The following is a 13,975-nucleotide window of genomic DNA, read 5'->3' as shown; positions in this document are numbered from 1 at the left end:
GCCATCTTCGCCTGCTGGGCTGTGGAATGCCTTCTGAGCATGCGCTGTTGCTGCTCTGTTGTGCGGTGTATCCGACCCTGCGCATCTGTCCACAGCTCAGTGACATCAGCCTTTTTCGCCCGGGGTGATCAGCGATGCAAAGGTCTATAAACGGAGACCGAGAAACTAGCATGTGCACTCTGCAACAACCTAAAAAATGCAATCCACCATTTTAGAAATAACTGGCGCCACCTGGCAGAAAACGAGGTTTGAGGACTCTCAGGATAAAACAATGCACACATTAGAAAGCAGCGTCTTAGAACGAACGTGGGCACAAAAATAAAAGCCACAATAGGCTCAAAGGGGACGTGGGGGAAGCTCAATTTAGGTCGGTGCAGCTCAATGGATCCAGAAGGACCTAGCTCCCTTGGCCAAAAGAGTGCCCACGCTCGCTGGAACACATCCCCTTTTTGTACCAGAACCTCCTGACCCGGCGATTTCCGAAAATGGACCATCGGACGATTAAACAGCCCAGTCGTCACCACCCTACAAGAGGCGTGCGTGTATGAAGGCACCCTAAAAACGAGGTGCGCGCCGTCTTTATTCATAGTCGCGCGCCGCTTTCTCTTAAAAATCCGGCGAGTAAAGGCGTATACGCACCCGTGCTCCGAAAATAATGTGTCCTATGTCTTTCCCGAATACTACGCTCGGCTTTACATAAACAGAAAAGGCAGCACCGGTGATGATTCTACCCTCCCCCACCGCGCCAAGCGCGTGTCGGGAAGGGACAGACGCCGTCGCAGTTTGAGCAGGCGGTGGTCCCCACGACGTGGAGGCACGAGGGTGTGCGGGTGGCTGAGATCGGGGTCTGGGACACGCAAGGCACACTCTGGCTCAGTCATTGTGGGATGGGGATGAGCACTCCTCCTTGATGCTCATGTCCAGGGCCCCTGGGGCCTCTTCGTCCTCCACGCGCTCTGACGTCCGCTCGAGCAGCGACCGCTGCTTGCAGTAGCGCAGTTCCGTCGGTGGGCGCAGGAACCTGGTTGGCGAAAGGACCACGAGGGGCACCCAGTCAGCCGCGGCCAATGCCTCCTAGATCGGGGACTCTCTAACTTATCGATCTCGCGGAACGCTCCATCGCACTTTATCGGTGGTCAAGGGACACCTCCCGATCTCGGCGTTGGTGCGATGAAGCACTCGAGAAGCCGGCAGATCTTGTCAACGGTAATGCATATACTACCCTAGTGAAAAATACACCAGCTCGAGGGCTGGTGTGACTTGATGTTACACCAGACTTTTTCACAGATGTGATTTGGGACGTTTTCTCGTGTGACACCAGAAATCTGGTATTCTGTTGTGACACCAGAAATCTGATGTGTGGGTATGACACCAGAAATCTGGTGTTCTGATGTTACACCAGAAATCTGGTGTTCTGGCGGGACATCAGGTTTTGTTGTAATATGATAACAGACCACCTGTTGACTGGGTGTTGCTTTACTCACAAAAAAGCGTACAATGATAAGTTTGACAACAACGCTGCTGCCATAATTACTTTATTCAAAAAAGCAAAAAAGCACAACAGTAAAGCTTCTGAAGCTTTACTGTTGTAGGGAGTTGGCCGTGATCAACTGGAGTTTGTCCGGAGCCACTGCCGTGCGTCGAAGAACCGGACGCCCTGTCGTTCCGAAATTCTTGGCCTTTCAGCTTGCGGTTGACTCGTGTCTTAGTTACGCTGGTCCGTTCCGCGTACCCCTCCGCACCAGAAATTTCCTCTTCTAAGGCATCATATTCGACAGATAGCTCGATTTCCTTGTCCAGTTCTTTCAGGGAAGCCTCCTTAAGTAGAAGAATATCAAATGTTTCTTCGAGCTCACCGATGTCGGTTGGATCCGTGGCCAGCAGACGCCAGTCTCGTTGATGATCTTTGTTGTGGCGGCTCGCAGGGTAATCCTCTTTCGCTTCGGGCGGTCGACGCCCTCCTCGCTCGTGGTAGGCATTTCGGGCCCAAAAACTGTAATAATTACTAGCTTCCTTTGTTTCTTTGCTACCAAACCAAGCTCGTCGGAAGTAAGGAAAGCGCACCAACACATCTTTTCGGCTTCGACTCACAAAGAAGACTTCTTTACTTTCTCAAACTTAAACAAGAATACCGGCGGAAAGAGAAAGAGAAACCCTCGAAGAGGCGAGCCGGCGAGCGCCCCAAGCTGCTCAAGGCCGCCCGGGAAAGTGCTCGGGACGAGGGGGACACTTCTTGAGCACAACGGAGCCCGCCGCGGGGTCTCCGGCGACCACCAAGACGGGAGGAAACAAGGCACCTCGTCGGGGGACGGAGCGGCACACAAACTAATAGAAAACACGCGCGCGGACCGGGGGGAGAAGTCAATTAAAACACAACTCTGGTGTCACATCAAACTGCGTGGTGTGCACACCAGGCTGCCTGGTCGGCGCATGAGTCCTTGTGATGTGACACCAGACTCCCTTGGTGTACCCATCAGGCTGATGTGCGGGTGCACCAGCATTTCTGGTGGGCACGCCAGGCTGGTGTGCTCGATACGTCAGCATCGCTGGTGGGCACACCAGATATTCTGGTGTCACATCAGGATTCTTTGATGTCACACCAGGATTGCCTGGTGTATTTTTCATTAGGGTAGGGTAGCAGTTCTGAAACTGTGGTCCGCGGACCCTAGGGGGTCCTCGAGAGCTCCTATGGCATCACACGAGACCCATGGTGCAGCAGAGTGCATTGGGGGTCCCCGAACAGCCTCTAAGTGGGTCAGGCAGTACCGTGACGGCCAAAAGTTTGAGAACCGCTGCACTAGGGAGTGACTGATTCATAGTTGCGCATCAATGAGCGACTGAGATCCGCTAAAATATATCACTTGCACTGGTACAATACAATGCTCACTCAGGTGCAGGGATAGTTGAGAAAATTTGGTATCTCGGGGAACCTACAAGGGTACTTTGGGGGACCTGGCTTGAGAACCCGTGTACTAGATAACAAGGCCGTAGTTATGGGGTTTCAATATCTCCTACTGGAAGTTGGCGCTGGGCACGTACGGAACGGACAAGGCCGCTGCATCAGCATTCAGCTGGAACTCGAGCTAAATCACAGAGGACTCGAGTCCCAGCTGGACGCTGACTCGGCACTCACGCCCAGTCTGTGCCCAACACTGGCCTCCGGTAAGCGACGTAGAAACCCCATCACTATGGGGTTTCTAGGAGGCACTACCATGAAAAGAGAGAGAGGTGAGGGGGTACTTGCCTGTAGCACAGCCGCTCCCCGGGCTCCTTCTGGAGGATTTTGACGCGGTAGTAGTAACGCATGGCCCGGGACATCTTGTCGAAGTTCATGTTTAGGTGGTTCTTCTGCATGCCCCACAGCTTGGCCAGCCGGTGGGGGTCCGTGATCTTGAAGACCCCCTTGGCCTGGTCCTTCCAGGTGATGCAGTGGCGATACTTCTGCTCGGGGTCGTTGAGCAGCTGCTGCAGGAAGTCCCACAGCAGACGCACGCCTGCACACGTCACACATGCGGACAAAGGAGGGAGGATCATGAGGGCCTGAAGAAAAGCCTGTATCCATCTTGGAATTGTAGCTCAGGTGCTACGTTTGACAAGCCAAAGGGCTTTGTGAGATGATGAAATCGTCATCCACCAGTGCCGGCAGCATATACCTAAATTTCAAAATAAATAATCTAAAAAAAAGGAAGAAAAAAACATGACCAGTTGACAGGACACTTGCTGGCCAAGTGGCTCATCACTCAGTCGGCGAGTGCATGAGGAAACGGCATGAGAGCAGTGAGACGAATGAAGAGTACCAGTCTATTTAGAAACAAAGAAAAAACACAATTTTCAATTAAAGCAAAATAGCCTGTTTTGGTCAGGCATGACCAAAACAGTGTTGTATGTAGAATATGCAAAAGAATCGTGCACGTAAAGTCAATAAATTCGGCTAAATTTGGTGGGCGAGACATTGCCTGCCAAAATCAATGCACGGCGGTCACATGCTTGGTGTCAGTAGCTTTTCATAACAGTCTTTCTATACATAGCCGGTCCTATAATGTATTATATCCGTAAAGGGGGTGCACAGAAAACAGTTTACTCGAAGAGTGTCTATATTGCAATCACTCTACGGGCAACCATGCCAACCTATGGCCCACGCATGCAGCATGGTGCAAGAAGCGCCCCGTCCAGGAACGTGCCTGTGACCCCACACTCACTCATTTTGTCCCCTGGGGCATCGGCCACCACCCGGGCTGCTGGGGTGGTTAGGGCCAGGGGCTGCTGCGGCACGGGAGAAGTAGCCTGCACGGACCGAGAGGGCATTGTGTCGACAGTCCTCGCACAAACTCAGACTTTGTCCCAGACCCGCTCGGTCAAGGCGCCTACTATACGAATAGAAACTGAGGGAGAGGAGGAGACGAGAGCATGCGGGGACGTCAGAACATCAAGCTCTGGTTGGACCGATTAGTGGGTAGACACAAAGCTAGCTTCCTTTGTCTCTACTCACTCTTCAAAAGGATTCGAATGCCAACGTCCTGCATTCGGCGTTTGCTACCCATGCAGTCAGTCACAGGGCAAGAATGCAGTAGATGCAACGGTAAATGTGAGCTTTCTGCTTTCACTTCAGTGCACGTGCAGCCAAAGCCCGGTGAAAGGCGTTGAGCCTGTGCTGGAGGTGTAGCTGACCTGCGGCAGGAGGCGGGTGGGCTCCATGCCCGGGAAGGCGGACACGCCCCCCCGGGGTCCGAAAGTGGGCGTGGCGGGGGACGGGCTCCGGTGGCGGCAGGAGGGGGGTGAGGGGGACGCCCCCTTGGGTTCTCCACTCTCCCCTCCAGAGCTGGGGTCCGGGCTGAGGATCACCGTGCTGTCCACTTCGGCCGGCAGCGGAGACACCTGCAGGCACTGTCGACGGGGAAGGAATCGAGGGGTCACGGACACGAGAGAGACACCGCGAGATTGTGAGCGCTAACGGCGGTGGCCCCGAGAGAAAGAACAAGAGAGCGGGGAAGAGCAGAAAAAGAAAGCGGGCAAGAAATTGTGCATGTTCGTTTTGCTGCAACACGTTGAAGCTGTTAAATTTTGTGTCAACATTGCTACCGGTATCCTCTCATGCAATAAAGTTAAGATTAGGTACCACCCTTGTCAGCAGTAGCTTTTTATGCTTTGTTGTGTTTCGTAAAGCCTTGCAGCAATCTGGGTCAGTGGGATAGCCAGGAGAGGGGATTTAAGGGGCTTCAGTCTCCCCAGAAATCCAACTCACCTTAATTACCCCCCCCCCCCAAAACAAATTCCTGGCACTGATATGGGCCTATTGCTAACACCAATGTCTGTTGCCATGGCCTGCCGTTCCGAGGAAACCAAAACATATGGCGCACCTTTTCTTCTATTGTCACTGACAGAGTGAGAATGGCAGCACGTCTTTCTAACGCTTGGCCTCCAGCACGCATTCCATGCCTTCCACCATGCTTCGACTGCCCAAGCGTGTTCGCGGCGCACAATCTATTGAAGGGACCACACACGTGACGCGGCAAGCGGACGGTCACGGACACGCGACCGGCGAGTGCACGGATCTTCGGATCTTCACCTGGTTGTAAGAGGCCGGGTCCTGCAGCAGCACCTGGCCAAAGCCCTGGACGTCCCGCGTGATGACTGTTGACCGAGGGACCGCCCCGTTACCCTGGCCCCCCCCTGCACGGAGACACGGGGTGGTCACAGACGGCCCTTTGCGGCCCAGACCGCGCACTGACCGTTGTGCATTCTGGCCGTGTGCAGTGCCCGGTGGAGGAGCAGCTGGAGTGCGTTGAAGAGCACGTCCCCCGCCTTGGGGGCACGCTCCAAGAAGTCTGCCTTGGACAGCAGGCACAGGGCCTTGCCTGCACAGGCATTTATACGCCAGTCGGTCGGTAAATCAATCAATCTATGTTCATCTCCGGTAAACATTGGATGCACTGCATATTGCACCTGGATCCTTAGCCATTGAGGTTGGTTCTGAATTCATACCTGAAACGTAAATAAGGGATGCAGGTTTTACCTGGCTTGCATGCTAGTGCCAATGGGTGGCTCACATCTGCTAAAATAGTGCTCAAATGGGCAAAACACTTTGCTTGAGGGTAGGGACTACTGGAGGAAATTCGGGAGTTCGGTGAACCCATTAGAGCGCTCCGGGGTAAACCTGGGCTCCTGGCAGTGTGGTACAGAACGACATTCCTGAAACACGTTCCTTGCACTGGCGGAACTGGAACGGAAACTCGGTATGTTTTTGAGAAAAAAGAGGGAGAAACAACATTTCTTTTTTTTTTTCTATTTCTTTGCAATTTACTCGAATTCGGAAGGCATTTAGGTCTTCTATTATCGGCTATTTCATCCTCCAACTTCAAAAAGGACAGGAAGAGTCAGAGAGATAGTTGAAAGAAACAACGAATGAAACAAATGTGATCGTGGCGACTCGATACATAGTTCGAAGTTGATTATTTTTACTTGCTCGCTTTATTTTATTTCTGGATTATCCGGCACAATATTTCAGTAAAATATGCAAATGTAAACTTAACGTAACAATGCTTCCCAATTTTAAAAATGTAACGGAAATCCATTCCTTTCGAGCCACTAGAACTTGTAACGGGAACTTGTTCCAATATTGAGAAGGAATTAACAAGCTTTTGTTTTTTTAAAGGAAATTGTACAACACTAGTTCCTTGCAATGTAGTTTGAGAACCCGTGCTCTATGTTATCTGGGCCGGTGCTCCGTTAGGCAGCAAGCATTTATTCTAAAGAATGCTTTATTAAACTTGCTGAACTTGCTAAACGCGTGGTACAATGTCTTTATACTCTTCTTTCATCTCAAACTGAAAGCTGTGATCCAGTCTTTCCTGGGAACAATCGATACAGTCTCCCAAAGGTTTATGTATATTTTTAGCGGATGTCTAGTAGAACTTTCTGAAAAACAAGGATTCAATAACCTTCATTTTGGGCAATAAAAGCTAGCAGGTTTTTTTTGTCTTGTTTTTTTCACATTATTGTCCAAACAAAACAAACCTGGAGAGAATTGACTGGCTCATTCAAGAGCTGGGCAACTGTAAGTTAGACCAAAAATGCTTGGGTAATATACTAAGAGAAAGTTGCAGACATTTAAAACATTATATATGCTGCACTAGTAGATGTTTAAGGTTTGATTGAATTCTCCAATGCTCTGTTGGATTTCTGTGAAGGAGAATCCACCGCCTGGCAACCGGGTGCTCACACCTTCCTCCAAAACGGATTGAAAGGAAAAGAATGGGACAATAGTTATTCTTTTCTTGACCTACGCCACCAGTCAGATAATTGCTAGTTTCCTCCTCTCCACTCGTGCTCTCTCCAGCATTCGCTCTGCTAAAGTGGAAAGAGTGGAGGCCTTTCTGAGAAGAGCTTGCCCTGCTATCTTTAACTTTTGGCAACATGCATGGTCAAAAGCGTCGCTGTGGTCGGCTTTCCACGATTGGTCAAATGCTTGCTTTGACATCTCTAGGAAAATTAATTCTGCTTCCGTGGATAGAAATCAGCAATGTCAACTGCCACGGTGCTGATTCAAGAGCGGTGCAATGATTCCAAGCTTCCACTGTGCCTTTTACGCACCAACGAACTTGTCGCTTTTAAATTACAATAAGTGGCCAGGATCACAACTCGTGACGTCACGCGGCGAGACGAATCCTGGCCGTGACGTCACGAACAGAAGCCATCAGAGGGCGCCACCGAAACATCTCGGCCCTCATAAGATATATCTCTGCCTTCCCAACGTCTATTTCTCCCGATTTTTTTCTTTCCTTCTTTTTTTTAACGCAGTTACCAGTGGCGGTTCTTGGTCGTTCTCTAGAGCAACCGCTGCGAGCGCACACACTCACCGTTCATGTGGAAGTTGTCAGCGTCCGTGGGCACCAGGGAAAACTGCTCGGTGCACCATTCGAGCCACATGGACACATTGTGCTTGCTCCACTGGCGCGGGTCGTTCCCTGCGAGAAGCAGGCACGTGCTCATGCTGCGACGCCCGGGGAAGGAAGCTCTCGGCGCCCGGCGCGCACCTTGGAGCGACTCGGAACTTCCTGCACGCAGGAGGAAGTAGCCGGCGTTCAAGGCCGGCGCGACCGGCCCTCCGCTGTCTCCTTGCCGTCGGCGACGCCAAAAAGAAAGCGTCCGGGAAAAACGCGGTGACGTCCGTCCAACGCTCGTTCCGATACGCGCTCGAGCAGCTCGAGGCGATCTTCCTTCGCCCATTTTCGCCGCTCCGCGAGCTCGGCGTTGGACGGAGCGACCCCTTGCAAATCAGACGCGCGGAGCTCGCCATTTGACTGGGGCCAAAGTGAAGGCACTGTGGTCGAGTATTCGGTGCACACGACCGCGGCAGAGTTCTGATTTTCCTGCGACAGTCGAGTCCTCAAAAACTCGCTTTAAGTACATTGTACTTAAAGTATTACTTTAAATGGTTTTAGAAAACTTGTACTATATTTGAAGTACATTCTTTTTTGAGTATGTACTGTACTTTACGTAAAGGTGTTTTTTTTTTTTTTTTGTACTTTCTGGGCAAAGCAACTCTCGATTTCAAAGTATATTTCACAAATTTCGTGAAACCTTTTTTCCATAGTAGCGGGGTATAAGGCGGCCCTCTATACACGTTTGCAAGTCCGGCTTCAGGGCGCTGCCATCTTGCCTGTCTGGGGTGCGCTTGGACCAGTCATAATCCGATTACGAAGCCTTGCTAAGGCGTCGTAATCGGATTATGGCCGCTCCCGCGAGCGCACCCCACTGAGGAAGATGGCGGCGCCCTGAGACCGGACTTGCAAACGTGTTTAGACAAAGGACACGAAAAAGTGCTACTTGGGCCAAGTAGAGATTTATCGTGTATTCGGCATCCATTGCCCAATCATTTTTTTTTCCTGTGGGGGTGTGGATTTATGTCTTGTCGCCAGATCGATAGAAAATCTCCAAGCTGCCGGATGCTTGCAGGAGCGAGCTTTCACAAAAGTCGTCCCTTTTGTCGTTTTCAGATAGCAATAAGTACGCTGCATATGTTGTGTAAAGCGCTGAAAAAGGCACGGGGACGAGTGCATTGATCGGGGCAGTGCCTCCATGCACTCGGTGAAATTGAGTTCTTTCAAGGACTACGCGCTCGCGTCCTTGGCTTTCCCTGTACTATACTAGACAACTTCTGAGGCCAAGTATAAAAATTCGCCAACTTAAAAAAAGAAAGAAAAAAAAAAAGAAAGGCATATCATAATTATGCGGAAACGTTCTATCGTCTTTCGAGACGTCACCCAGCCATTTCTCTGAGTGAAGTAGTGGCGGCTATAAGACCGACACAAATAAGTGCCTTATAAGTTGAACGCGTTAAATAGTTTGTCAGCGAGAGAAAAACAACAACTCTTTGGCCACTTGACTTCATCCAATATTCGCCATCATTTCCAAAAAAATAACTGGGGCACTTCCGATTGTCCCCAAAAAAACATGCCAGTTTAAAAAACGAAAAAAAAGAAAGAAGAAACACTAGAGGGTAATGAAACGGCATCATGAAACACTGTGTTAACACTGTGTTAAAAAGTACGTGTACTTTACTTTGCAAGTGCACTGTATTTGTGGTAGGATGGATGGATCGGTGATATTGGCTGTGCCCTTTGTAACGAGCAGTAGCTTGTGCCACTTAGCCTGAGAAAATGGTTTCCTCTTCCACTTAAATACCCAATTTCTTTCTCTCTACATCCCCGCAACTATCACCAGGCAGACCTTTGGGGGATCGGGCAAATACAAAATAAAAAGATAAAAGGAAAACGCACCCCAGCCTTCTCCCCCGGCGAGGAAGTCTATAATTTTCCTCTGGTCAATTTTGTTGGGGTTCGATCTTTATAAAACTTAGACCCACAGAGAGATAGGGCTGAGACTTTGGGCCGGAGTCAGGCGGGATATAGTCCCCATTTTCCACTGTCCTCCCTGTCTCCAGTTGTGCTAGCTGCTTTACCAATTTCAGCTTTCCCTAGTCTCCCTCCACCAATAGCTCTAACCTCCTTTTCGTCACCTCAACCCTTTTATAATCCACCCTTCCATCTCCCCCACCAAAACCCAGGGCCCCCTCTATGTCTGTTCCCCCCTCAGGGAGGGCAAGTTTAAGTCTCTTGCACCTCAAAACCAGGTGTTCCATAGTTTCGCTCGCCATTCCACATATGCAACAAACTATCTCTATCTTCGAATTTTGCCCTATAAGTATTCGTTCTTAGTACCCCAGTTCTGGCCTCAAATAGTAAAGAGCTCTCCCGAGGATTATCAAACAGTTTCTTTCCCGATTTCCTGTTTTTGTAACCTATACATAGCTAAAGCTGATTTCTCCTACATACTTCATTCCCAGATCTCTCTCTCTCTCTCCGCATCCTAACCTCAAGTACTTTACTTCAATTACATTCTGCCCAGTATACCTACCACTTCACTTGAAGTACATAACCTCCCATTTACTTCGTACATTACTTCAAGTACTTCTTTAATGTATTTTACCCAACACTGGTCATACGGCTTTCGACGTCTGTCCACCAAAGAAGCCATTTCGCAACAAGGGAGAGCGTTTCAAATTACACAGCGCTTGTTCGCTTTGTCGCGTGTGCGTGACGCTTTCCGTTAAAGGCTGCGTCTTTATGATTGGTGCCACCAGGCGACACCGACGACTAAAGCACCAAGTTCGGCCTTCGATAGCGCGAGTGAACATGACGCGGGACGATCGCTCGCTGAGTGGCCAGTGTCGCTCGGTAATGGCGGCACCGGTGGCTCCCTTTCATTATGCATTCCTTCCCACAGGACAAGCTTAACCCACAGAGCCGCCCTCTCTTTCCACTTTAGCAGAGCAAACGCTTGAGAAGAAGCGACTGGCAAAAAAAGAAAGCACCTGTCACGGAAAGCAAAGAGCTTTGTGGGAGAGGCTTTTGTCCCACTTGTATTAATTAACCCGTAAGAGATACCGCAGTCTTAGGCGCCCATAATTCCAACCACTTCCGACGCCACCCGAGTAGTGTGAATCCCTCCACGCTTTTGGCACAGCGAATGCTAGAGAGGAGGAAACCACATATTTGGAACCACCGATCATAGCGAGCAGAGAGCCAGTGGGCGGGGCTTGTCCTGCTTTATTAACTGGCAACAGCCTATACAGGGTGTTTTTTTTTTTCGTTTAAGCTTAACAAAACTGTTAAAAAAAACGTGACAGCTACATTTATGCGATTTGCGTAAATGCGGGTAATTAAGTAAATTTTGCTAGTTAAATTTTTAATGATTGCAAATAGAGAGCAGGTTTCAATTAGAAACTTGCTGACCGTCATCAAAAACCCCTAAATAAACTCTTTTCAGAAAGATATAGCGAGGGGGAAAGCATTTTACGATGTTCCGTAAAAACGCTTCATTTGGGCGCGTTTCCAGGTCTCAGTTGGGCATCGCAACACACGCGCGCCCCACTTCCCCCCACCCCATCCTACGGGGTAGCCGAAGGGGTGGAATCGCGCCGACTGATCGTTATAAATCCTCCTCCTCCTCCTCCTCCTCCTCCCCAATACTATGTCCCCCTCCTTCCCAAAACCGCGTAACTGTAGCTTTTGCGGCTTTCTTTTTAAAACAAACCTGTAAAGATTAAGAAAAAAAAAAAAAAAAACGCCCTGTATAGTAGTGACAGACCCTTGCAGCCCAAATTAAGCTCGCGGGTCAAATTTCCCGGAACATCGCCGCATCAGAACTTGACGAGAAAGAGAGCATTGTAGAAATACCACAGAGAAGACAAAAGGCCCGCGCAGAACGTCATCGTTAAAGGGACCCTAAAGCGGTTTTCTATTTGAGGAAACACACTTAAATCGTCTTAATTCGACCTCCAGAATCTCGAATATCCAAATTATTATTATTATTATTATTATTATTCTTTTTAATTTGCTGCATGGAGACTGCAGAATATAATTTTCAAAGCACCGCTAAACGCCCTCTTTCCCGGAGCGTAACATCACAAAAAAAGGAGTTTTCGGAATCTCACCCTCTCGCGCATCTTCAGCGCCCATCAAAGCTATGCAAGCGAACTCTTGCTATTTTTTTTTTTTTTTTATAAAGGTCCAGAAAAAGACGTCACGGCTGGTGCCGGTGCGAAAAAATATACCTGGCAAGCTTGCGATTGCACGCACCGCGGCCCTCGAGCGACACGTGCTTAGCGGCCGAAAGATCCTCTTATGACGTCACGACTGCTCGGAGGTTTTTTTCGTGTTTTCTCGCGTTTAGTTACACATCTTCGGGGAAAATGAACGTGATATTCAGATTCACGGGGTGAAACTACGCTCGAATCAACTTCTATCTCTTTCTTTTTAATGACGTGTTTCACAAGCGGCAAGCGCTGCAAGATACACTGGATCCCCAAGTGATGACGTCAGGGGAGGGGGGGGGGGGGGGGGGGGCGTGCAGGCCTTGCTTTTTCGGTGATATCGACTGTAGAGTGAACACCAGCGTGGAGCGATGACGTCACGTGCAAGCCGCCATGCATTGCGGCGCGTAATCCGATTGGTTCAAGAGCTTACCGAGTCCCGTGGGCAGCAACGTGTCCTCGTGCACCTCGCCCAGCGTCATGGAGAGGGGCCAGCCGAGCTGCTGGGGCCGCCACGACGACTGCTGATGCAGCAGGCTGACCGCGTCCTCCATGCCGCAGCAACAACCTGCCGCCAATCGAGCACGTCATCATCATTCTCTCTCCTCTGACGTCGTCCTAACGCGCGCACGTTCCATGCGAACACCTTCGACCGGTTCGTTTTAATAATAATAATACTAGAGCTTTCAAGTTCGGAGGCGGGTATCGCTCGGGGGCCTGCTAAGGATGCCTCCGCAGCCAGCCACATCGAGGCCCTCAATAGGGAGACGTTTTGCAGGGGTCCTCCTTGGTAAACGGTGCCCGCGGAAAGAGTCTTCGACGGGTGTGTTTATCGTCCCATACAGTCATGGGCACGTTACTGCTAAAATGTAACAGTGTTACAGTTACAGTTACTCAGGCAAAAAAAGTAACCCAGTTACAGTTACAAAATTGAAAGAACAACTTGTTACAGTTACAGCTACTTCGCTAAAGTAACGCCGTTACTTTGTCGTTACTTTACAAACTAACATTAGAGAACATTAAAAAGGAACCTTCCTTAATATGCCTTTAAATGAGCATAAATTTCTTATAAGATATTCTGTTGTTCCCGGTAGTTAATCTGATTATTTTGAGAAACTAAGATTTTCTTAATAATCAATATTAACATATTTGGTTCTTCCTATTTCAATTTTTACCATGAATAGCTCAGATCATAATTTAAGGCAGTACCCGAGTAAATCCACTATATGATAAAGAATTTATAGCAGATATCTGGTCCATTAAGAACTTTAAAATAAGAGCGACCACCATAAGGTATTCACGAACACAACGGCACGCGTCCAGATCTCGTGTATAAATCACGGTGCCAGTTTACAATCGGTCAATTCTGATTTCGAATTTTTTCGATGAGGCAAAATTGGACTGAAGCAATATAAATCGTGCGAATATGTGAAGTCAATAATAATATGTCACACCCTGCAGTCAGCTTTGTGGATGTTTTCTTATGCCATTCCATTCCACTCGTCGGTCAAATCGATTTCTACTGCGTGCGTACAATCTTTCTTGAAATACGAAACTTCCCTTAAAAACTTGGAGAGCAATGTTTCCGCAGCGTTCCTCCGTCAAAATAAGCACTGATCGAGGTACAACCGCCACTGCGTGTGGAATTCCGAACAGCTGTTGCTCCGCCACTTCCTAACCAGATCGAACACGTCTGCACTCCTCCATCTCACCACCCGAAATATGAGAGACCACCCAGAAAACCCACGACGTGAATATCCACAAATCAAGTGATGACAAGTGCCTCTGGTCCCCGCTAAAAGCGGTCTTTCAATTTCAAGAAAACACACAAACAAGCTGAACGACTCAGACGGTTCGAGCGAATACTCTTTCTCAAGTGAG

General features: G+C 49.3%; 2 protein-coding genes across 2 annotated transcripts in view; both read right to left on the bottom strand.

The window, feature by feature from the left end:
- The window catches only part of LOC8026196 (adenylate cyclase type 8), a 295,086-nt gene that overhangs the window by 270,872 nt on the left and 10,239 nt on the right, over nt 1-13,975 (bottom strand). The gene's annotated exons all lie outside the window — the stretch shown is intronic.
- Nucleotides 538-12,665, bottom strand: LOC121833088 (ets DNA-binding protein pokkuri-like). Its single transcript, XM_042286165.1, has 8 exons — nt 12,528-12,665; nt 7,857-7,964; nt 5,730-5,855; nt 5,567-5,670; nt 4,669-4,884; nt 4,200-4,284; nt 3,245-3,494; nt 538-1,021 (listed from the first exon to the last, which is right to left on the bottom strand). The coding sequence occupies exons 1-8, from the start codon at nt 12,646-12,648 to the stop codon at nt 874-876; spliced, it is 1,158 nt and encodes a 385-aa protein (XP_042142099.1). The 5' UTR covers nt 12,649-12,665; the 3' UTR covers nt 538-873.

The sequence above is a fragment of the Ixodes scapularis genome, unplaced genomic scaffold (genome assembly GCF_016920785.2).
Source record: "Ixodes scapularis isolate PalLabHiFi unplaced genomic scaffold, ASM1692078v2 PGA_scaffold7__128_contigs__length_106722199, whole genome shotgun sequence".
NCBI classification, from domain to species: Eukaryota; Metazoa; Arthropoda; class Arachnida; order Ixodida; family Ixodidae; genus Ixodes; species Ixodes scapularis.
The sequence above is the reverse complement of the archived record's forward strand: the minus strand, read 5'-3'. Positions and strand labels throughout refer to the sequence as shown.